Raw genomic sequence first — 23,844 nt, 5'->3', positions numbered from 1 at the left:
AAGTCAAGTCGTGTTTGCATCTTGAGATAAACTGAATAGTTATCAATGCAGAAAATAGTTTATCATCATGAATTTCATTGTCCAGCCATCTGCATCCTCTGCCCATTTGGATTTACTGAATGAATTGGAATGTTTTGGACTGACTTGTCAGCTCTATACAAACCTTACCTGCTTGTCATTATGGCATAGATAAAGTGGTCTTGTGAAAGCTAGTTCTGCTGAGTCAGACTTCTTGCATTTGGAAAGAAGTGAAGGTGTGGGTATATAGCTTTTGGTTTGGGTGTCTGCCCCCCCTCCCACTGTTTACCTCTAGTGTGTCTGTGTATGAGCATGGTCTGATGAACTTTCATGATCATTTACAAGCTGATTAGCAAAGTTGTGGGTAACCATCTTCATTACAGCTGAAAACCTCTGTATTCTTGTATGCAACAGCAGACATAGTTTATCTAAGGAGCAGATTTAACATTCCTAAATAAAAATGGAGTGAGCAGTGAGCACAAACCTCACGACATAAGATGTCATCTTGAAAAAAGCAGTCTGGAATGTCATTTTAGGTCTGAATTGACTAGCCTTCTGAAGAACCTAAACTATTATGAGTAGAGCAAGCTGCAACAGTGATGGTCTTGCTTTTACTATTTGCTTATAATTGGAGGAGTAGCTAACTGTTTGCTTTCTTCTTTCTAATCTGAGATGACAAGAGATGGCTAAGGGAATTAATAGGCATTTGGAGAAAGGGCTCAGTGGTTTGTATGTACCTCACTTGAAATTACTTTTGCTTTTCATGGTTTAGGATTTATACTTCAGTCTTGACAGAATAAATCAGTTTTCTGAACAGGCAGGTATGTTCTTAAACAAGCGCATGGAGTCACTATACTTTTAATTAGCTTAATGAGGACACAAAATTCAATCAGTACATCTAGATTATCCAGTAACAACATAAAATCGAATTCAGATTATGGGGTTGACACTTGGAGTGTATTTCTAGACCTTGTACAAAGAAAATTTTAAGGTGGAGGATTAGGTGTATTTCTGAGGTGATAAATTACTTTCTTTTCTAATTGAGAGCTGATAATCTCCCTCCTCAGCAACAGAATTTTCCAATAGACAAGAGGTGATGGTGAAATCATGCATAATAGAAAGTACAGAATAGTATTACATTTCATGCAAATGAATGTAAATAACTGACAGTCTCTTGTTTTAAGAAGCTATTAAAAGCCTCCGTTGAAACATTCACACATATTAGAGAAAGACAAGGAAAAAGTATATAAAAAAAATCATGTCCCTTTGAAACTAGGGAAACTTTGGAACTTGAGTTTCTTTTGATGTGTTTGCTTGTATGAATTTCTGTGGCCATTGTTGTCTCTTATGTGGAGGCTTGGTTAAAGAACCTTTTACTAAGGTAAAATAATGTAGTCAGACTGGCTTCTCTGACTCAAATCTTTCACTTGTTTGACTGCCTAGGAAAAGGAAGAATGGGAGTTGAAATGTGTACATGTGGGAATGTACACCTTGCTTTGTGTATTGTTAACAGTATGAAAGACAGAATGTGATTTTCTTTTGCATGGTCTTTGGTTTCAGAGCAATTTGTCACACATCCTCTGCTTCATTGAACACATCTTCATAGCTTCCGCTCAGTCAGGTGACTGTACCAATTAATGTGCTCAGTTTCCCTTGTGGTAGCAGTTGTTACAGCTCCATCACATCTCCTTTGAAAAATGAGTCATTCATATTATTTCAGCTGTTTTAAAGTAGTTAAATGATAAACTAAAAAAAAAAAAAAAAAAAAAAAGAGGGGGTTTCCCTGGCAGGGTCTTTTAGGAAATGTGATATAACTTTTCTAGTTAATTTTAAGGTAAGAGTCAGAAACAGCAGAAGCAGTCTTTTTAGATAACATGTAAAGGATGTAAATTCATGTGTGCTTATCTATTGTGGCAATTACTTTCAGAGTTTTCAGCATATCTTAAAATATTCCTGTTTTTTTCTTTAAGCAGAGCGTTGGGAAACTAATATAAGGTGTCCTAATGGCTCTTAACAGAAAACCACAATTAGCTTTTATATTGTATCTGAATAAATCATGCAGATATAAAACACATTTTTTTCTGTTCAATTTAAATCTATTCATCCTTAAAAATGTGTGAATTATTTGCCAAATTAATTTGTTGCATAAGTTTTGCAGAAGAAGGCTTTTTTGAAAATGTATTTTATAGCACCTGTAGTCTAGTAAGAATCAAGAGTGAATTGAGGATAATCAGTAAACCTTAGGTAAAGGCAAGGAAAAAGTGATGGGCCAATGAGGTGGGAAGAACTGGCACTTTGTTATGTTGGGAGGAATATTTGGTAACTGCTGCAAGTAAGTTTAACTATATTTCTTTGTTTTTAAAGAGATGAAATTGGATTAATACCCTGCCCTGAAGCCAGGTATAACCGGAGCCCTATAGTCCTGGTAGACAACAAGCTTGGTGTGGAGAGCTGGTGTGTCAAGTTTCTTTTGCCATATGTCCACAATAAACTTGTCCTCTACAGACAAAGAAAACAATGGCTGAACAAGGATGGTAAGTTACTCAGTTGCAAAGTCTTATGTGGTTCTGCATACACAATATTTTTTACTTTTTGTGGCTTTACACTAGGCTTTCTTAAGGTCAGTTTAACCTGTTGTGCAGGACATCATGGTGACCTAAGCATGTTGCAGTGCTGAAAATGCAAATTCACTCTCCCTTGCCCAAATTAGAATAGTTAAAGGGAGATTTTTCCCTTGAGTGGTTTAGGAAAATAATGTTCCTGTCTAAAGCAGGAATTTTGTCCTACTTTCCTAAGTCAGAAAGACTGCTCTGGTGATGTATGAATCTAAAGTAGCAACAAGCGTGACATTTATCAGATTTAGGAGTCCCAGAAATCATGTGTCTGATCAGTTGGTAATTTGGTAATTGTAAAGCTCTCTGCCCCTTTTTGTCTTTTTTTTCATGCAAGTAAAACAAACAAAAAGGAAAAAACTTCTGCATATGCTTTTTATTTTGAAAGTTATTTAATGAAAAATGTTGCAGAGTTCTGCTTCATTTGCAGAACATCACAAGAAAGCTGGAAGGCTTTTCTCAGTAGGAATTGATAGATCATTTATTAGAATTTCTTCTGTGGGTAAAAATAAAAACAGTTTAATAGTTTATCTGGAAAGTTTTTCATGAAGTTGTAAGTTCATGCTGACTGCTTGCAAATGAGAACCAGGAAAAAAATTAACATGGAGAAATTTTAGTTTTGATTCATCACTGAGGCATATAATATTTGCTTCATGAAAGTAAAGTAATTAAGCAGACTGGTGGCCTGATTATTTTAAAAAACAAACAAAAAAAATCTAATGGTGCTTAGAGGAAGAGAACCTCAGCACTGCAGGCATTTGCATAGGTGTTCAAACAATAATCTACAAGAAAAACAGAAATTAGTGTAGCAGTGACCAAACTTATTTGTGAGGCACCTGAGGTAGCTAAGTGGAAGCAAATGTAAACCTTACTTGCTGGGACATAGCATTTGCAGAAAAAGGTGATTATAAGCAAATGTGACCTCAGGTATATTTGACTGCTTACAAGGTATTCTTTTTGTTTAAGGTAGGAATGAAAAAGGCTAACTGTAGTTTAAGAAAGTGTAGTTTCTTAGCTCATGGCTACAGGTCTCTTCTAAGCAGCACTCAACCTAAAAAAAAATTCTTACTTTAGACTTCTGAGGTTTGTGTTTCTAGTGTTTGTTCATGCTTCTTCTGAGGCGTCTTTCTAGTGTCTTTCAGCTGCTAGAGCATTTGTGCTGTTTTTGTGTCCCACAAATAGAGACATCGGTTATGTCAAAGAATATTCAGTAACACGCCTGCAGTTCTGCTCTTAGTATATTACATGCACTTGGATTTTAGCTAGAGGCTGTTAACATATCTTCATTCTTTTCTGTTTGCATGAAATTAATGCATAAAACACTGGATGTGTACATTGTATGTTAAAATGTCTATCTCAGACTATTTAAGTTTTGCTTGCATTATGCACGTACTGAAACTGAAAATCTTAACTGCACAGCGCACCATTTTGCCAACAGTGTTTATGTTTTTTTGTGTGTGTTTTCTAAAAGCTTGGAAAATGTAAATGCTGTGTGAATTTAAGATGCCAGACTTGCACTAATTTTTTTTCTAATTCTCCTCTTGGAATGTGCTCAACAGCTGTCGTATATTAGGTCATGTTGATTGCAACTGTGGTAAATGGTATTGGCCCGAAAGCAGCCTCCTTAGTTGCTGGATTCTGAGGTCTTGAGGAATTCATAGGTTAAATAGTGTTTAAATAATGGAATGCTAGCAGATACCCGATGTAAATTTGAGAACACTGATAATATGAATCTAGTCGTCATACAACTAACATGCTGTAGTTGAATAGATGAGTTTTGAGAGAAGAGCTCTGTGTAGGTTAGGAAAAGAGTGCTGGTTGGTAACATTTTTTTCTTGATATAAATGCCATGTGCTTTACTTTTGTGTACTCTTCTACTTATCTTTAAGTGGATAAAGCTAATTATGCACTTTCCAATACTGAAGTGTAGTATAAGGGGCAGTCAAATGGTGTTAAGTCTACTCTGGAAATGTTAATTTATTTGCAGACATAAACTTTGCTAGAGGCTTCTTGTATACTTGAGCATCTTATATATTCTGGACAACATAGAGGAAGAAGGTAAAGCTTTTCAGTAAATCTTGGCAGGTGAGCATTCTTAAGGTAATGAATGTTGCCCTCTTTAGTTTGCCTGAGAGCAAGGCCTACAGTTACTAAACTGACTTTAATTCCTTATTACAGATGCTAGGATATACAACTCAAGCATTTTGCAAAGAATAGCATTAAATGGCAGAGAAGGCTCAGAATATAAGTATAAGCATGCTTGCTTTCTTGTGGGCAGGGAGAGGTTGTACACTGGAAATCTGTAACCTGACTGCAAGCCAGGTTATGATACAGAGGAACCCATATTGCTGGTGATGGACAGTTTACCATTGCCTGCTGGGTACTTAGTGCCTGAGAGTTGCTGGAGCAACGGGGGTCTGGCCTGATACTTAGAATTGATTTTGTATTCAAAAAGTAGTTTATTTTCATGTTGTATTTTATATGACCGACCTATTGATTGTCTGATTTTTCTTTATGCCTAACAAAATACTTTTCTTGTGTTTTGCGCAAGAGAAGGTTTACATCATGCCATTTATGTGGTTGCTTAGGGAAAATGTTTTTTTGGACTTTGTAAATGTTACATGTGTGTCTCTTGTTTTCATATTATTTATTTTATTGCACATTTTTTATCATTATAAAAATTTTACTTTTTCAGAAGTCTTTGTTCTTTAATCTGTGTATTTCTAATGTAAGCAAATCCTGCTTGTTACTTGGTCTAGGTACAGTGGTTTGTGTGTAGACATAGTGAGAACTGAATCTCTTTGATAAATGCTACCAAGTTACTGTTATCATCAGGTAGCTGCTGATGTACTCAGTTCTGATAGAAACCAGTAATTACACTCTAATTGCAAATTCAGAGTTTGTAATGCATACAATTATAAAATTCAATAAAACCTTTAATATAGGGCGTAAAAATGATATTGACTGATAAAATTTGCTTCTGACTACTTAACGTTTACAAAGCGAAACTTGCACAGACAGGCAGTCAGAACAGCATTTTTCTCATGCAGTGGTTTTTGAACATCTGAAGTAGAATAGAGAACCTTGCAAGATATATTCTGGTTGTGCTGCAGATCTGCATGGAAAATTTTCTTTTCAAGTATGAACTGTTACAGAAGTGTCCTGGCTTAGAAGTTGCCATACAGCCCAAACCTTTTTTTTTTTTTTTTTTTTTTTTTTTTTTTTCTTGGGGGGGGTGAAGTTTAAACTTCAGTTAAACTTAAAGTCAAGGTTTGTTTCATTCTTGCATTTAAAGGAAGGAGGAAACTACTAGTTCTCATTTAGTAAAAAGGAAGCAGGATTTAATTTAATTCCCTGGCACCCTGCTCTGTTTATGCAGGTAGGGGTACTTTGTTGTGGTGACACTAGCAATGACTGCAGAAAACAGCGCTGCCAGAATGACAAGTGTGCTTTAACTATTTGGAAGATTTTTCACTCCTCTTACACCCACCAGAGACTCTCTCAGAGACTTTTCTGTCAAAATGCAGATCACAGAACTGTGTCAAATAGATACAGGAGTGATGTAAAGTTCAGATTTCTGGTTGATTTGTGGAGAACTGTTTGGCCTTCTTCTTTTAAAGAGAAACTGCTTTCTCATGTGTTACTTTAATACAAAATTTAATACATTTCAAGCTTGACATTTTTGTGTGTCACTACCATAAACTATTATAAGGATATCACAGAGTTGGAAGCCTTTTTGTAAGGCAATGTATAGCTATAAGCTACATACATTTAGTATGCTATAGCCTTAAACGAATTCCACATTTAATAGAAAGTTTTAGCAGAAACTTAACTGTAGTGGTGGAAGGAATGAGGACATAAGTTTTTTAAAGGTCGGGTTGCAGAATTGTTTGTAATGTAGTTTAAATATGTGTAGTCTGCTAAGAGATATTGCCTTTTCATATATTTGGAATATAATATCCTCAAGAATTTTCCTCAGTATTTCTTTTCACAGACATAACTCATGTGTACTTGGAATTTTACAAGGTAGTTGTTTTTTTTTCTGAATATAATGAGAAGATGGATTTGATTATGCAACTGAGTTTGGCAGCAGTGATATTCTATTGATATTTGTAACTACCAATGATTATAACTGTGCTCTACTGTTAACTCTTGTGGGTAATTTGAATTACTATAAACTGATTTAAATAAAAAAGAGAGGAAAACTAGGGTCCTAGCTCAAGCAAGTGGTTTATAGTCTTCCATTGATAGCTTACCATGACAGATGTTTAATCTAGTCATGATTTTTTTGTATACTTGAATAAGAAGGTGTCTTGGAATCCAGAATCATAACTAATTCCTCTTGCTATTGTTCCTATCAGCCTAAACTGAAGATTCTTCAAAATCCTAATTCCACAATGATTTTTTCATCCTTTCTTCAACATTTTTAAATGTATGCATATACATTATCTGTAGTATTATCACAAGTTTTGTCTGTTGTCTGAAATCAGTACAGATATTTTCATTTTTTGATGTAAAGTATTCTGTTGTGCATATTGTGAAAATTACATATTTCACTGCCACATTATTTTTAATTTGTTTTATTCTCTGAAAGCATGAATATAATTTGATTTTGAAAATGGAAGTGCTAGTATGTAAAAAAACAATTTCAAGATAAACATATGAGTCAGCTGCTAATATGGTTCGGTTGGGGATCTACAAGTGCCAGTTGTTCAAGGAACAAATGAAATAAATGGTTATAGCAGAGGAACAGTATAATGGCAGCCTAATGGCCTTGACCCAGATTCTATATGCCCATGAGCTACCTTGTAAATCATTGAAGATTCCTGTTCTTGCAGAACTACACTAGATTCATTACCTTGTGATATTACAGCAAAAGTGTTACAGCCTTTTTGTCCCCCTGAGCAACTAAATATCCTTACTCTCTGTAAATCTGTAGTTCTGTTTTTATAGCATTCCTCTGAAAAGCACCTGAAATACCCCTACAAAACCAAAATTTGAGTATAGCTGTATTTAAAAATAAAATGAGTTAAAAGCATACTGGCATATGTGTCCTTTTGTGGTTGGTGAAATTTTGGTCTTCTAAAGAATCCCTATGCTGTGAGCACCTGTGATGCTGTATTTTGCTTAAACTCGATCCGGCAGAAGGTGCTTTGGTAATTAGAAGATGCGTGCCTTTTTTTGTGATTGTCGCAGGAGGAAATAGCTGGCAGCTGCTACTATTGTGTGTCATATCTGACAACTTTCTACTGAAAAAGTTACAACAGAGATACAGAGGTTACTAGAATTGTGTCATTGTGACATCTCTGGCTCAGAATTCACACTTTATGAAATCATCATATGTTGTTTGTTACAGATAATGTCAAAGATGATGAAACTGAAAGAACAGGTATTGTTTTGAGTTTTTCCGTTTGTCCTCTTCCTTCCTTTAATAACATTCAGGATACGGTGAATTTCTTTCCAACACTTCTGTAGTGGGAAAATAGAAAAGATGGTAGACATGCTTCTATTTAAATTGAGGTCTGTTTAATGCTTTTGCTGACCTTTGACATTACCAGAATAACCATGTAAACTGGGAATTGTGATGCAGTAGGATAAACAAACTATACCCTTTGAAGTAGAGTCATGCAAGCTATCAAAATTATTTTTTAAAAGTATTTGAAAGACAGATTGAACTAGACTGTAATAATGTTTTGCTTAACATAGCTTGTCTGTCACAGGATAGATATTAATGTTACCTAATAATTACTAAAAACATTATTAAAATTACAAAATCAGACACTCAAAAGCTAAGATTTTTTTTTTATATCAGAATCTCTATACTATGATCTCATTCTTCTCAGCATTCTGATGCTCTCTATTTTTTTTTCTTTGTTGTCATACATTTTGTTGTTTCATTGACTGCATACCTTCCAACTGTAATAAATGAAAAAGATCCTGCAGACAGATCTCCTTTATTTTACTGTCCTGTTGGGTAGGTACATCCATGGTTGAGCAGAAGCATTGGAGCATTTAGGAGCAGCCTACAAACTTTTTGGCAAAGTAAAAATTAACTGAAAATATAGTTCAGTATATCGTTCAATAATGGAAGGTGTTAATGAAGGTAGATTTGGTGCTCTGAATGCTTTATTATTTGCTTTAAATTATACTAAGACAGCAATTTGCTGGTAGTTTAGATTAACTTAAGATGTATGCAACTTTTGTCTTGGGGAAAAGATAACATTAAAGTTTTTTTTGTTTGTTTTTGTTTTTTAAATAATCACCTGTTGGAGAGACGATTGGCTGAATGGGGTAAAAATGGAATAGCCCAAAATGTTTAGCCTTTCTTTCCACTTAGCAACAAAGATTATAATTCCTAATTTTTTCCCTAAAAGAAACTGACAGTTGCCATATTGTAGATATTGTGAATTTGATGTAAAGAGGAAAAATTTGTATTACCTTGGAAGAGTTGTTATTAATTCTTGTCTCATTGCATTTTGAAAGGCAGAATGCTTTCTATGTGTGTATCTTGTTTGTGACACTAGGTAATAATAATGAAATACTCAGACAATTTGATTATATATATGCATGGTATCTCCAATTGAGAGCTCTTAAAAAGATGGAATAATCACTAATACTTTGAGAAGATAAAATGGAAAATGTACACAAAACAACTAGAGCTCACCATGTAGTGTATTTTTCTCATTCTAAAACTAGTGCTGCTTTGTTAAATGTTTCCCCTCAGACTTTTTTTTTTTTTTATATACAAAATTGAAACAGTAGCTGGCAAAACACTTAATAGATGATTAAATTAAATATGTGAGTAATATTGGAACTTTCATTTGGTCAATTTATCTGTTTAAATAGGTATTTATTTAGTAGGTGTTTAGGTACTTTGCTGGTTCAGGGATGGATAAGTCAAAGAATTTTCATTATATGTTTAGGCAGCATATCAGGAATTACAAGCATTGCATCATGTTAGAAATGTTCGTGCCCTGGCAAGAAAGAGATTTTCAAAGGGGAATGTTCTATTACAGGGGAAGAAAAAAAGCCCTTAACTACAAAACATGAACTACAAAGTTGAATTCATTCTTTCAAGTAATTTTTTCAAGTATCACCATAACACCTAAGAGGAAAATTTGCCCAGCACCCTGAAGATTTTTTTTTCACTACGGTACTATATAACATAACACATTTTCCTAAGTGAACTTAGTGATGCTCCTAAGCATCGTGAGAAATACATGAGTATTTTGTTTGACATAAACGAACAATAAGTCATACAGTAATATACTGTAAGTATATTAACTGGGGAGGTGTTCCACTTTTTGGCCAGTTTCTTAAATGTTGGCTAACAACTTATTTTTCTGAAGACCATCTCACTTGAAAGATACATGGTGTCAATTTTATGTGCATTTTGCATTATTGTATTCCATAATTGTTTTGTATCATCAGTGGATTTTTGTTTTAACTTTGATTTTTCAGTCACATTAACTGAGCAACAAGAGAGATAGTTTAATGAGACATCCTCCTTTTTCCTTTTCCTTTTCATCTTTTTTCCTTTAAAAAGTAGTGCAGTGATTCTCATTTGCTGGAAATCGCATGGAATTTAGTGTGGTCTATTTAGTATCATAAGTAGCTCTCCATAGCGAGATGGAATCTGACCAACCATTCTCGACAGTAGAAACCTGGATAATTTTGTTCCATTTATGATTGTTTAATCATAAAATTACCATATAAATTTAAGAATTGCAACTGCAGAGATGGATTAACTGAGCTGATCTTTTGTCTCCCGAGAGTAGAGATTAAGGCAATGAACTTGATATATTGAAGACTGTCAGCATGTTTTATGTTGAAAAGCTTCATGTTCTGTGCTTTTTACTTTCTAAATCAAACTGCTTGATTGGTGCGGTGGAATAAAAAGGGAAAAGGAGAGACTAGGTCCATTATCAGCCACCACATGCCTCATTCTTGGTTTTTAAGCCACTGTTAAAGTTTGTGTAATATGTATCTGCAGTCTGTACTGTACAAACAAAGGGTATAAACAAAATTATAGACACTTTTGTTTGTTCTTTAGTGAATTAGTCATAGTGTCGCAATGCAAAGCAAGGTAGTCAGTTCAGAGTGAATTGGAAATATTGTCTGTTACATAGCTATGCAGCCAGATAGCTGAATTTGATCCGTGATCCTGATTCATAGTTAGTGTTTCATTTGCCTAGATGTAGTTTTTATAGTATATATACTTTTTATAGAGTACAGTATAGAGAAGCAGCTACAGCTCAGAGTTGTACTGAAATAGTAATGTATATTTTTATGTCACTGTCATCCCAAAGTTGTTGAATTTTCTTTGAGTAGTTCTTTGTTTATGACTTATGTTGCATGTCTGCAATTTAAATCACTAAATTCTCAAAGATTCTGTGTAGTCTCTGTCCCACTCTGAGAACATACTGTATTTTTGATTATAGCATTACAGGTAAAGATCATAAACTTCCAACTCCTAACTTCTTAGATATGACTTCTTTGATGTGATAGAAGTTCATTAGGACAAGGAAAGGGGAGCTAAACTGGCCATATGTTTCTCTTAATTTAAGCTAGTATTTCTTTTGGAATGAAACTTAGCAGTACTTTACAGACTGGGCATCCTAGGTAAGGGAGGCAGTGGAAAAGAGACTTTCAGGAAGTGCAGGGATTGCAGGAATGCAATGAGAACACTATTGTTATATGTGAATTGGTATTAATTGTTGTGTTTTGTTTGTTTGTTTAATCCCTTAGAACTGATAGATATCACATGTACACTGCTGCTACTGAACCCAGATTTCACCACTGCTTGGAATGTAAGGTATGTTGCACTCGGCGGATGGCATCATAAAGACTTTGGCCAGCAACCTTACGTGTGAGTCAGCCATAAGCTTTGTTTTAAGAGGTACTGGGTGACTCAGCAACAGCTTTTCTACTAGAAGTGCTGAAATTAAAAAATCTGTTCTCTATCTCTATCAGATATTTCAAACTGTTTTTTTTTTTTTGTTTGTTTTTTCCTCCCTAAGTGCAGACTAAAGATTATATCACTGCATGTGAAAACACAATTGGTTCATGCTTTTTGGATATGTTGCGTAGAGCTGCCACTCTTCTCATGTCAGTTAAGGAAGGCAATCAGTAACCTTTACCTGGGCATACTCTTTTCCCTAAATTGTATAGCACCCAAATGATGTCTGTTGTGTTTTCTCACTGTTCTCATTTTAGCTCTCTTTACCTGAGTCATTTTGAGATAACTGTTCTATTTACTGCCCTTATCCATGTAGCTCATGAATGCTAAATAGTGCTCAATAGTACTCTGCCATGTAGATGGGCTATGAAAGAAGGGTAGGAAGATACAATGCTTTATCCTGGACACATTTTGCACCTGCCTCTCTCCTTTTTTTTCTGTACCTGTTGCGATTAGTCTGGCTTCAGTATTGCTCATGCTGTAGTACCTTGCTATTTAGGACCTAGCTTTGTGGAAGAGAAGAAGGAATTTGCTTTCTTGCTCTTGTCTATGCAAGAGTGACAACAGTCCCAGTGACAGCATCTTATTTTTGTATAGAGAGCACAGGTAGGGAAATACTCACTTTCTCCTGCATAGGCTAGACTAGGGACAGTCTTAAAAGAATAATTTTAGAGGGATGGGAGGGTTGGCAGGAGATTATTTCTTGGTATCTGGGAGGGTTTTCAGTATTAAAAATAGACTTCTTGCAGTTAAGATACTCTATTACAGTAGGAAAAACAAGCTAGAAAGGTATTATCTTTGGAAAGCTATCAGCCCTAGCAAAAAAGAGCAAATTCAGCTCTTCTTTCAAGGCTGGTATAGTTCCCAAGGATTGCACTGTGACCTTATTCTTCCGTTGTCTCAGGTCTAAGGAAAGGGGTGTGAAGGTGATAACACAGACCTTACTATCATGAAAAAGTGTACCCTTGATATGCTGCCATATAGATATAGAGTGATGAAATGAAATCAACAGCATGTGTAAATGTTATCTTGTTGGTACTTAGAACTGAATCTAGGTTTTTATTTTAGTGTTTTTTTTTTTTTTTGAAAATGCATCCACTGTATTGTCCATCCTTATTAGTCAGTGCTTTTTTTCTGTATGACAACTGAAAGAGTTTAGTAGGACATACATCAGATGAGTAGTCTAAAGTTGCACACTGAATACAAGTATTTTGGGATATGAGTAAGGATTGTTTTCTGTTCTGTGACATTTAAATCTTTGAAGCAGCTGTGTAGTGTTCAGAGAGAACCTGGTGTTGTATCAGCCATCCATTAACAGTTGTGGAATATACTGTTTAGTCTACCCTACCCAAAGTTAGGGTAGCTGAATCTAAACCTACACTGAATCTAAAACTATACTGATTTAGGCTGCTGCTGGGAGTTGGCTCTTTTAAAAGCTAGGTACCATTAAGTGGCATGACCTCAGCTGAAACACTGCATCCTGTCTTCTGTTCTATGAAATACCTACTAAATTGTCACCAGATTACAGATCAAGCTAGCCAGATGTGTCTGGTATATTGAGTCACAGTGTGGAAGATAGACTGTGTTCCAGACAGATGTGCAAGGTATGACCTTACAGTGAGTAGGAATAAGCTGGGAGCATAATTGTTTGCAATTTGCACTCTGCTTGCAGTAGAATGTTTTAAATTTACTCAACAGGTCTTTGTTGTATCAGATCTTTCTTACATTCTCCACATTCAAATTCCTCATTTTATCTGGAGTGGAGGAAGGGTAATGGACTCTAGGAACCCTAAAAACCCAAAAATGCAATTATTTACCAAAATTCTGTAACAGCAACCCTTCCTGTAGAGTGCTGCCTGTAGAGTATAGTATTGTTTCATTTTAGGCTGAGATAATCCCTGTTTCCTGTGTTCAATTCTCTACTAGATTTTTGTAACTGAGAACTTCACAGGTCACAAAAGACCCAACAGCATTGAATCTAGAGAGACAGGAAAAGAGTTGTTTGAAAGTAGGAAAAGGAAATCTCTTTGTAGGAATGCAGACGGGACTCAGCAGAGCGAGGGACTCTAATGTAATAGAGGTGAAGGCTAATGAACACTTGGACCCAACTAACTATTAAAGAGATTTTGCCTGGTTAATGATGCGCAGCAGAAGGTAAAACTTAGATTCTGTTGCCTGCTAGGAACAGATAACCTGTCTTGACTTTGGTGATATTCTAAACACTTAAAACTTGCCTGTAAAGGTTTGTGTATTATTTATTTATTTTAATTAAAAATAATTAGGAAGACATAGGAGGGCAGCAAATATAACTGGAACCATGAGAACTGAGCAAGAACTAATTATATAGCATAGCAAAGCATGCTGGGGAGTGTAAGACATGTAATTTTTTGTAGAACTCAAACGAAATTTAAAAGCCACTTGGAAAAAAGAGAGACAAAATCTTGCTAATCAACAAAATAATCTGTTTATACTGAATAGGCAACAAGAGGAACAAACATTTGCAACCATTTATCATTATTTCAGTTATGTTCAGTTTTTGAAAGTTGAAAAATATTCCAAGCTAAAATGACTAAAATCCGTATGTAAGTTACTGAAGGAATTGTCACAGAAATGTGTGCAGAGTACTGCGTATATGATTTTTCTTGCTGATACACTTGCTGAAAGATACAATTGATCAAAGGTTAATGGACATCGGATAACAAGAAGCTCTGAGAGTCAAACATTTTCCCATAAGATATCAATGGCTTAAAAGATATCAGTGAAAACTTGAGGCAATTGAAAAGCAGTTCAGATTATTTTCTATGAGAGCTATAATTCTGAAGGCTGAAGAATTAACCATGGTTCACATGGCAAAAAGTGAGATGGAAATTGTATATCCTGCGTTAGATGTTCACTTAAGGAGCCTGTGCTCTTTGGGGTATGTAATACTTTAGTCATACCTGTGCCTGAAACAGCTTATTTGTGTATAGGAGGAGCTCATGTATAAAGACCTGTTAAACTAAAAACTACTTCTCTGCTGCAGCAGTGAAACTGAATCTTGTTTATAATATTCTTAAATTTGCTCTAAGTTTTGGAAAGTTGAAGAATAAATATGTGTGAGCCTATTATCAGATTATACTTTCGTATAGGAAGAACAATATTTCCACCAAGAGTTTACATCTTGAGAGGTAGCTGCCTGGTTATCTCCATCTGTGTTAAATGTGTGCCTATATTTGTTTTAAATTTTAGGATAATGTAAGCCACTTTTTCTTCATTTATGCGGTTGATGATTTTTAGCAAAATGTCACCTTTTTTTATTACAGAATTAGGCCAGTTCTTTCTTCCTCTCTTAGTACTTCTGTTCCCTGAGTTGTTCTCTAGACTGTTTCACAATGGCAAAGCACTGAAACTGTGTAGTGCCTGAAGAGTCTGGTCAATCTGCCATTCCTGGCTGATACCAGGATTTTCTACTTTGCACCTAATAAAAACATCAGTCTGCTGGTTCTTGATTCAGATAAAAATGAATGTCCCAGTAACTATATTTTCTGATCTCTTCCGGCAGTTCTCTACTGACTTCACTAGAAATCAGGAGCAAAACCTACTTATGAATTTGTTCAACCATTCATTCAGAAGCTACAAATGTGTCTAGGCTACCACCCCCATTGTGTTCTCTGGAATCATCTTTTAGTCAATAACAGCATTGTACAAACATAATCATTTTCCTTGCGTTGAAATAATGCTTTGCTTAATCTTACTGTTGCCACCGTTAGCTTCTAGGTCTATGGGTGAGTAGCAGTTCAATTAAAGCAATGCATAGCCAAACCTAACAGAGTGGGTCTGTGACTATTTAGATCCTATTGAAAACAAATGAATGAACCCTGCACGGCTATCCAAAGCAGATAATGGCAGTAAATATTCACATCAAAAGACTATTTCAAATTATTTGTGCAGCTACGTCCATAACTTTAAAACCATATTACGTGTTTTATTTTGACTTGGAGGTTCTGGGAATTCTGTGTTGCCTATGTGTGGAAGCTTTGAAATTCACTGTACCAGTTCTCATCTTCACTTCACAGTAGCTATCTGCTAGATTGGAAAATGGGATATGGAGAGTAATTTCTTTGGAGTGCAGGATGACAGGAAAGTGTCTAAAATACACTTAGGAAGGGCAATAAGAGTTTATATTAACCTAGAAAGACAAAGGATTTAGGGCAAGGAGTTTCATTAAAAAAAAAAAAAAAGAAAAGAAAAAAAAAGAAAGAAAGAAAAGAAAATTTGGACTTTTCACTTTGAATTACTATTATTATTATTTTTAAGCAGATTTACAAATTACACATTTGAGTACATTTGCTTTTTTGGTAAGGCTTAAAACATAGTACAGACATTTAACATATTTTTCCCTTCCTCTAAATTTAAGTATCCTTGATATCATACCTTGAATCGTACTTAAAAGTGTGCATAGAGAGAAAAAAGGAGGAAAAGAGGAGGCTACATGGAAGAATGACTGTGTTTCAGGTGTACAGAGTGACTTAAGGGCCTACTTTCAAATAATATTTAATCACATATACAACCCTATATTGAAGTTGTTTATCCAAGAAAGATAGCTTGTGTTACTGAGATGCTTTTTGAGTATGCAGATAATATACAAATACTCAAATACAGTTTACTCTCTCAATCTTTGCTTAGATTTGGGAATCAAAAGATTGTGTGTGTTTACGTTAAGATACAGTTTTTTTATTTGAGTTTATTTTTGTTGAGACTAGTTGAATAGGGTGTAATTGATATAATGGAATGGATTAATCCACTGAGGGCTCTTTATCTTGTAGTTTAATAGTAAAGTAGTATTATACTACAAAGGAAATGCCATTCTGTTTGTAACTGGGATTTGTCTTTTGGTTTTGGGTTACATTTTTTATTCATACAAATTTATTTTATCTTTTGTAGGAAAGAATTAATACTGTCTGGCACTTTAAATCCACTTAAAGATTTGCATCTTGGAAAACTGGCGTTAACCAAGTTTCCAAAAAGTCCAGAAACGTGGATTCATAGGTTTGTTTTTGTTGCCTTGTACTATTCCCAAAATACAAACCTTTTTCCTCAGCTTTCCTTCTGTCGGGGAGAGTGATAGACGAAGGACATCTAGAAATAGAGCAGATTCTTTGATCCAGCCATAAAATTGTGTGTTTTGGCTTTTGAAGATACCTTTCTGTATTTTGTACTTTGGCTAAAATAATATGCATTCTTTTATGTTGCATATTTTTAATACAACTTTGGAGGGGGAGGATTGCTCTTTTCCTAATGGTTTGTCATTTCTTGCAGCACCTAAAATTCTCAGTTTGAGAATTCTGACTCACGTAAGAATGACCATTTGAGCATTGTTGTTCCCTCCCCAACATATATCAATTTAGTATCATATTGATTGCTTACAGACATTCCAGAAATACAATAAACGGTTAATTTTTGTAACTGAAGTTGGACTCTTTTCTATTCCATTATGGTCTTTTTGGTGTGGTGAATTTATTTTTGTCATGTCTAACATATGAAATATCATTAAGTCAAAATGAGCATTGAAATAACAAAACATCTTTTTTGAAAAGATAGCTTCATGCATTTGAGCAATAATGGAGTTATCTCAGTTGCGATTGACTGTATATAAAATACCTGTACCACAAATGAGTAAAGTATATCTATATTGTTCAACTTTGTTATAAAAATTCTTGCTATCTGCATATTTTTTATATATTTCAACATAATAATTCATCCTTTCATAGACAGCTTTCAAGAGATTTGAATGTAATACATTAGAAACACAGTTTACACTGTGTCCAGTGTTAGAACAACAATAAGTTGGTAGCTCATCAATGGATTCAGGTTTTATTGAGAATTAAATAAAGCTTCAGTCTTACTCATAACATACAAATTTTTGGAAGTGTGAGTTACTGGTAAACTCTTATGTGTGCAGGGACATAATTCTGAATTTTAACATAAAACTTAGTAATGTAAAATGCATTACATTCTATTTACCTTACAAGCACCTGTATAATTTATGTTTATTTTTTCTTAATAGTGTTGATATAGCAACAAAGTTAATGAATTTTTGCACTCTTGACTTTTCATTTTGTTGCTCTCCAACTGCTTTTTATCATATCCAACTTATTCATGCTGCCTGACTGCATTGTGTGGAGCAAAAGGAGCATGTAGAAATAATGAGAGGAGAAAAACTATGCACTTTACCATCATTTAGCCCTACCTATGTCGTACCCAACATTGGAAAATGAATTTCAGCATGTAACTCATGCTGAACCTGGTGCAGTGTGTATATTTTGATCAACAATACATTCTTGTTAAATTAATCAGAATTGTAAGTTCTTAATGTATCCTTATATCTTAAAAATAATAAAAACTTCTGCCTATAAGTTCTATACAATCCTAAAATGGGAATATTTTTACTCCTGTTGTAATTAGTTGCTCTTTCTCGTAATTGATCAAAACAAAAAAGGGGATTTGAGAATGGATTTTACAAGTACTTGGTTCAGATTTGGTTATCCTGAACATGATTAATAGTACATGTTAGAAAACACACTGTGCAAGAATATTTTCTGCATCATTGTAGTGGTCTATTTAGTATTTTGTATTACCATATGCTACCAAATTGCAAACAGAACTGCAAAAGAATTGAATTGAGCAATTAAATACAGTAACATATATTCAAATCCCTTTTCTTATACATGGCACGTACACTCAATATCACTGTCCAAGCATCTGTTAGTTTGCCATATACGTTGTGCACTGCATTTTGCAACTCATTACTGTTTTGAAGTTTTATGTAGATCTTGTGCATAAATGGTCAGTGTATTTACTGATTGCACAATTGTCATCAAATAATCCTGCATTCATTTACTGTAATTCCAGAAACTGAACTTCTCAGATACATTTTGCCTAAACCAAGACATTTCTGAAGCATGCTATATCTTAAGTAATAGTAATGGGAACATACGTGCAGAGAAAGAAAAAAAACATTTCTTTTCTCCAAATTTGTTAGAGCAAAAAATGTCTTTAAAACCTCTGAAATAACACAATGATATATAACAGATACCAAAGAGATATATTAAAAATATTCTGAGATAGATCTTGGCGTTCTTTTTTTCCATGGAAAAGTCTAGAAAGTAGCTTGGACTTGGCTTTGTATTTTTGTTATAATCAGAGACAGTGAAGTCTTCTGTTTTTTTAAAAAAATCTGTATTTCTCATTTATCCAAATTCCTTGTTTTATAAACAGTCCTTAGTTTAAGAAACAAATAATTTTAGGATTAAAATAAACTGTCTTTCATTATCTCTTTTAGTTTATGATCTTCCAAAAATTGGTATTAATTAAATAATATTTATCCTTTTTTTAAAAAAAGAAGGACTTTCTATTCAATTCTCCAGCTTAAATGTTTTTAGAATTTCTCATTTCTTGTATATCTGCTAATTGAAGTTCAGAAATACGAAGTGGTCAAGTTTGGATTAAAAACATTTTTAAAGGAGAAACAATAAGTCTGCAAAATTACGGTTCATTTCAAAAAATAAAATCATGTAACAGTCAAAGAGCATGATTTGTTTGGCTCTCTATCTTTAGTTCAAGTGAATACTATACAGGAATCTAGTGCGTGAATGCTGGTTGAATCCACTGCTTTTCGCTTCTGCTGAGGCTAGCGATCAATTCAAAAATTGCATCCCAGTAAATTATTCTCACTATTGTCTTTCAATTTAAATTGTGCTAATGATTAACTGAATTTTAAAAAAGAACACATTATAAAAAAGCATATAATAATGCTAAAGAACAGGAATATTGTAAATGCTTTCAAACAGGAGAAAAAGCAGATGGATTGCCAGAATTCTTTTAAATTTAATTTATCGTAATTTTAAGTTTTTTTTTTTTTGCCTAAAAGTTGCAATCTTTCTGAAAGTATCTGTTGCTATTTCTGAAATTGCTGTGAACCAGTACAAAATAGGGGAAGGGGGAAGGATTCACTATCCAAAGGATGTCCAGCTTTCCAGAGGCTTCCTGGGGGGGGTCCCATAGCCATTTTCTTTACACCATGCTACTGTCTGAAAGTCTTAATGACTATGATCCTTTCTAGTTTTGTGAGGATTTTGCCAATACACATTTTGCTCAGTATTGAAGACACCTCTCAAAATGCATTTTTCATTAAAAAAAAAACAACTAAAAATAAATCCAAAATAAAAAGCCTTATAGGAATCACTATTTGTCTCAGTGACTTCAAATCAGATGTATATGAGTCAGTAGTAAAAATGTTTCATTTATACCATAATCCTTAAAGACTTCAATCTTGTTGCATTTTCTTTCTCCTCTTAATGTACAGAAGTTAATTTTGCTTGCTCTGAGTAGTACTGACATATATTAAAAGTAAACATGAAGTGCAGATAAATAGTTTTTGAACCACTTTTTCTGACTTTTTTTTTTTTTAAACTTGGTTATAACGTTACATAAGTGACTGAAGAGGGTGCTTTCCAGAAATCACATGCAGCCAGTTCTAGCAGTATTTTTCCTAAATATGCTATTTCCTTTTCTTTTGGTATGCTATAAGTAACTGTGACAACTTAGAGTGGGTGAACAAGTAGAAATACAGCTGGAAATGTAGGTTACTGTGGACTGTGTTTGTAAAGCAATAGCTTGCAGTATGAGAATAGCTCAGATGATTGTTTACTTCTTTTTTATTCAGCCTGTAGTTACAACTTAGCTCAAATAAAGAAAAAAATCTCAGTAAAGCTTGCTTGATCAATATAAATGAAAACTTTTTTTTTCCCCCTTAAAATTCTGCTCATATCATTAACGCTGTACACCATTTAACCAGACGATGGGTGCTGCAACAGCTAATTCAGGAAAACTGCTTACCCACTCTTGTGACTAAAGGAAATTTGGGAGCAGCACCTGTGGAGAGAATTCACCGAATAGTGCAGGAAGAAATGGATGTCTGCTCTGAAGCTGCTGGGAGATACCCAAGCAACTACAATGCCTGGTCCCATCGCATCTGGGTTTTGCAGCACTTGGGAAAACTGACTGTGAAGGTATAATACAATAATGAATAAAGTATTAAGTTTTTTTTTTTTTTAAGTGGTTTGCCAAGCAGGTCTATGACGTGGAGGGAGAGTATCGTTTCAAGCTAGTACAGGCAGATAGGATTTTTTAAAAGACTGGGCAAAATACTGCAGCAGTGAGTGCTATTTTGGATTTTTCTTGCCAGTGCAGCTTCTGCCCAGCTGTTAGTTTTAATTAATTGGTAGATGGTAGATAGGACTATAGGAGCTGAAAAAAAAAAAAAAAAAAAAAAAGAAGAAGGGACAGCTGAACATTAAATCTCTAGTGCTGAACTTGAAGTTCCTAACAGAAAAATAATATGTGACAGATACTGTTTTCATTGTGTAATGTGATTTCTTGTTGTGCTTCCTTTATTCTACTTCCTTATGGTGTCAGAATATTGAATGTTAGGAAAACAGTTGGAATTTTAGAGAAAGCATAATTGTGTTTATAACTGGTTTCTTTAGCTCCAAGAGCATCTTTTGGCAGAGCTTATGCATGAGTGCTATTTCAGCTTCAGCAGGGATGTATTATGCAATGGGAAAAATTTCAAGTCACATGGTAACATCTAAAACATTCAGACACCTGTTTTAAGTGGAATTAATTGATGTGACATGATCTAGGCAGTTTGATAATATTGTGGTTCCTAAGCTGTTAGGAGAATTCACTGGGCCGTTACTCTCACTTTGACCAGAAATCGTGGCTTTTAGCCTATATATTGCCACTATATATAAATATAGTGTGGGATTAAGGAAGGAATTTTTAGGCAGTTGTTGAGTCTGCAGAGCCATTCTTTTCATGTGTTACTGACTGGTCACTACTAGGGATGGCAGTTGTTTTGCTGATGTTTCCTATTAATTGTTAACTGGCAAATATTAAAAGTAATGCTTTGAGCTGAGTGGTAAATGGAAAGAATGTTCTAGGTTCTGACAGAGACAGCCCAGAATCAGGTCTTATCAGCGAAGTAAGTTTGTATGAAAGGTAGTTATGGAAAATTCAGAAGAATTACTGGATCAGGATAGATCAGAGGTTAGAGATCTGTTTATATGAAATAAGGACTTTTGCGTTAATCTTCGATATCTCTATTAAAAAGGAAAAAGAAAGAGGGAACAGAAAAAATGTTAGCACTTTTAATTAAGTTCAATTGCTTTATCCTCTAGTTGACAGTAGGTTGAAGGTAAGGACAACATCTCGAGTGCTTTTTGCATCTGTTATTCTTTAATGATTTGAATAAAGGAAAGAATAGCAACTTGATAGAAGTAACTCTTTTTAGACTCAGAATTTGTCTGATTTTATTCATTGGCAATTGTGAATGCTTTGTATAATGACAGGTTACAAGCATGGCTATGTAGGAAATGTTGTAGATTTATTAGATCACTCACAAGACTGTGTGCCTTGGCAGCTGTCTCAGTTCCCCTACTGATCTCTCCTTTGTCCTCGTTACTAAGGAAGTGAATGTTCTGTCTATTTTCATCCAACTGGCTTTCATAGCCCTTGGCAATATTTCACTATTATCACTGCTCATGGAATAATGTGTTTAACCCATTGGGCAGATTCCCCATGTCGATTACATACTTTTCCACAACACTGATGCATCTTCTCAAATAACCTTGTATTACATGCTTGGATTGCAGGAAAACTAGGGAACAGTGTGGAACATAAAAGATGATAGTTTTGTTGATAACTTTTAGATCCAGTATTTTTCTAGGGAGTTTTTAAAAGACAGAAAGTGAGTATTTGCATGATTTGGTATGGGGGCAGAAACAGTGGAAGAAAAAGGAATTAAGGAAAATAAGGAAAAAGAACATAACTGATTTTCACAAATATATAAAGATTTCTTCTTGCTTAGTGTTTCATTTTGCATCATCAGCCAGTTTTGTGTCTAAACATCTGAAAAGAACTGTAAATGTCATTGAGATGAAAAATAGACCTACGATGAAAAAAAGACCAATAAAACAATTACTGCGACTCTTCAGTCATTTAGTTCTGTGAAGTTTGCCTCAGATTGGAAGAACCTTTATTATTTAAGTCCATGTTGTTGTTAGCATATGAACCTTGCCTGATTTCTTTTTTCTTTTAGGCATTTTTATTACATGTGTACAAGAGAATAGGTGCCTGCCAAAATAGTGGATATGTTGTACAATCATAGAAACTTCTAAAATAGGTTTACCAATTACAAAGTTGTCAAACTGCCTCAGAGGGAAGACTTTTTGCTTTTGAGTTTATTTCTGAAGGTTGCCTGAAGTTGGGGGGGGAGGGGGATTGCTTGTTTGGTTTTGGAAGGATTGAGGTTTTTTGTTTGTTTGTTTGTTTTTGTAATCCTAGTGTGTAATCCTACTTCTAGAACCAAAGCAGTTTGAAACTCAGTTCAAACTGGGTGGGACTCTTCCTCTAGGAAAAATATGTGAAATAAAGGAGTGGAAAGTTAGGCCCTATATGAAGATTTTCTTACAAAATACTGTTTTCTGACTCTTACACTAGATAGTAAAGTATTCTGTCTTGTTTAAATATAGACATCTCAACTTGTTTTTTCTGCAATATTTGAATCATTTTACCAGGTTTAGTTTTTGAATAATATTAATATTCGTTTTGTGTTTATCAAGAATGGATTATTCTTAATCAATCTAATCCTTCTATTGTTGGAGTACATGCATCATAAAAGGCTAAAACACTTTAGTTAAATTTTTATGTTCTTTCACATGACAGTGCTGTTAGCTAATGGGGGAGACATGGGCTGGAAGAACCTACAAATACGTAAACACATAATTAGCTGGAGAACCAGAATTAGTAGTATCAGTATAGTCTGTGAAAATTCAAGTGCATCTTGACATGCTGGAGAAGTATTTCAGCAAAAAACAGGGTGTACTTCAAAAAGAATGTGAAAAAAGCATTTTCTTTAATCTAAGTTAAGATTTGTCTGTTTTAAACTAAGACAACTTAGTCTTGTGAGCTTCCCTGAACACATAAGTATGCCATAAGATACAAAGTAAGTTTTTTTCCTGTAGTCATTCCCAGAAAGTCTTCGACTTTTGCTGGAGTAACTGGACCACCACAGCTTCCTGATTTTTTTATATGAGAGGAGGCTGACTTATTTATCTCATTATATGAACATTTTTCCCTAACTGGGCTCCCTTTTCATTTATTGTCCAAGATTGAAGAGGAAGTTTGTGGTGGTTACCATCTTAAAAAAGAAAG

At 34.5% G+C, this 23,844-nt stretch overlaps 1 protein-coding gene across 1 annotated transcript in view; it reads left to right on the top strand.

The window, feature by feature from the left end:
* Positions 1–23,844, top strand: part of PTAR1 (protein prenyltransferase alpha subunit repeat containing 1) — a 32,946-nt gene that overhangs the window by 4,754 nt on the left and 4,348 nt on the right. The window contains exons 2-5 of the mRNA XM_062599729.1: positions 2,383–2,552; positions 11,379–11,445; positions 16,513–16,617; positions 20,426–20,639. Coding sequence (XP_062455713.1) covers positions 2,383–2,552; positions 11,379–11,445; positions 16,513–16,617; positions 20,426–20,639 — 556 coding nt within the window. The remainder of the gene's footprint in view (positions 1–2,382; positions 2,553–11,378; positions 11,446–16,512; positions 16,618–20,425; positions 20,640–23,844) is intronic.

Source organism: Rhea pennata, chromosome Z (genome assembly GCF_028389875.1).
Source record: "Rhea pennata isolate bPtePen1 chromosome Z, bPtePen1.pri, whole genome shotgun sequence".
NCBI classification, from domain to species: Eukaryota; Metazoa; Chordata; class Aves; order Rheiformes; family Rheidae; genus Rhea; species Rhea pennata.
The sequence above is the reverse complement of the archived record's forward strand: the minus strand, read 5'-3'. Positions and strand labels throughout refer to the sequence as shown.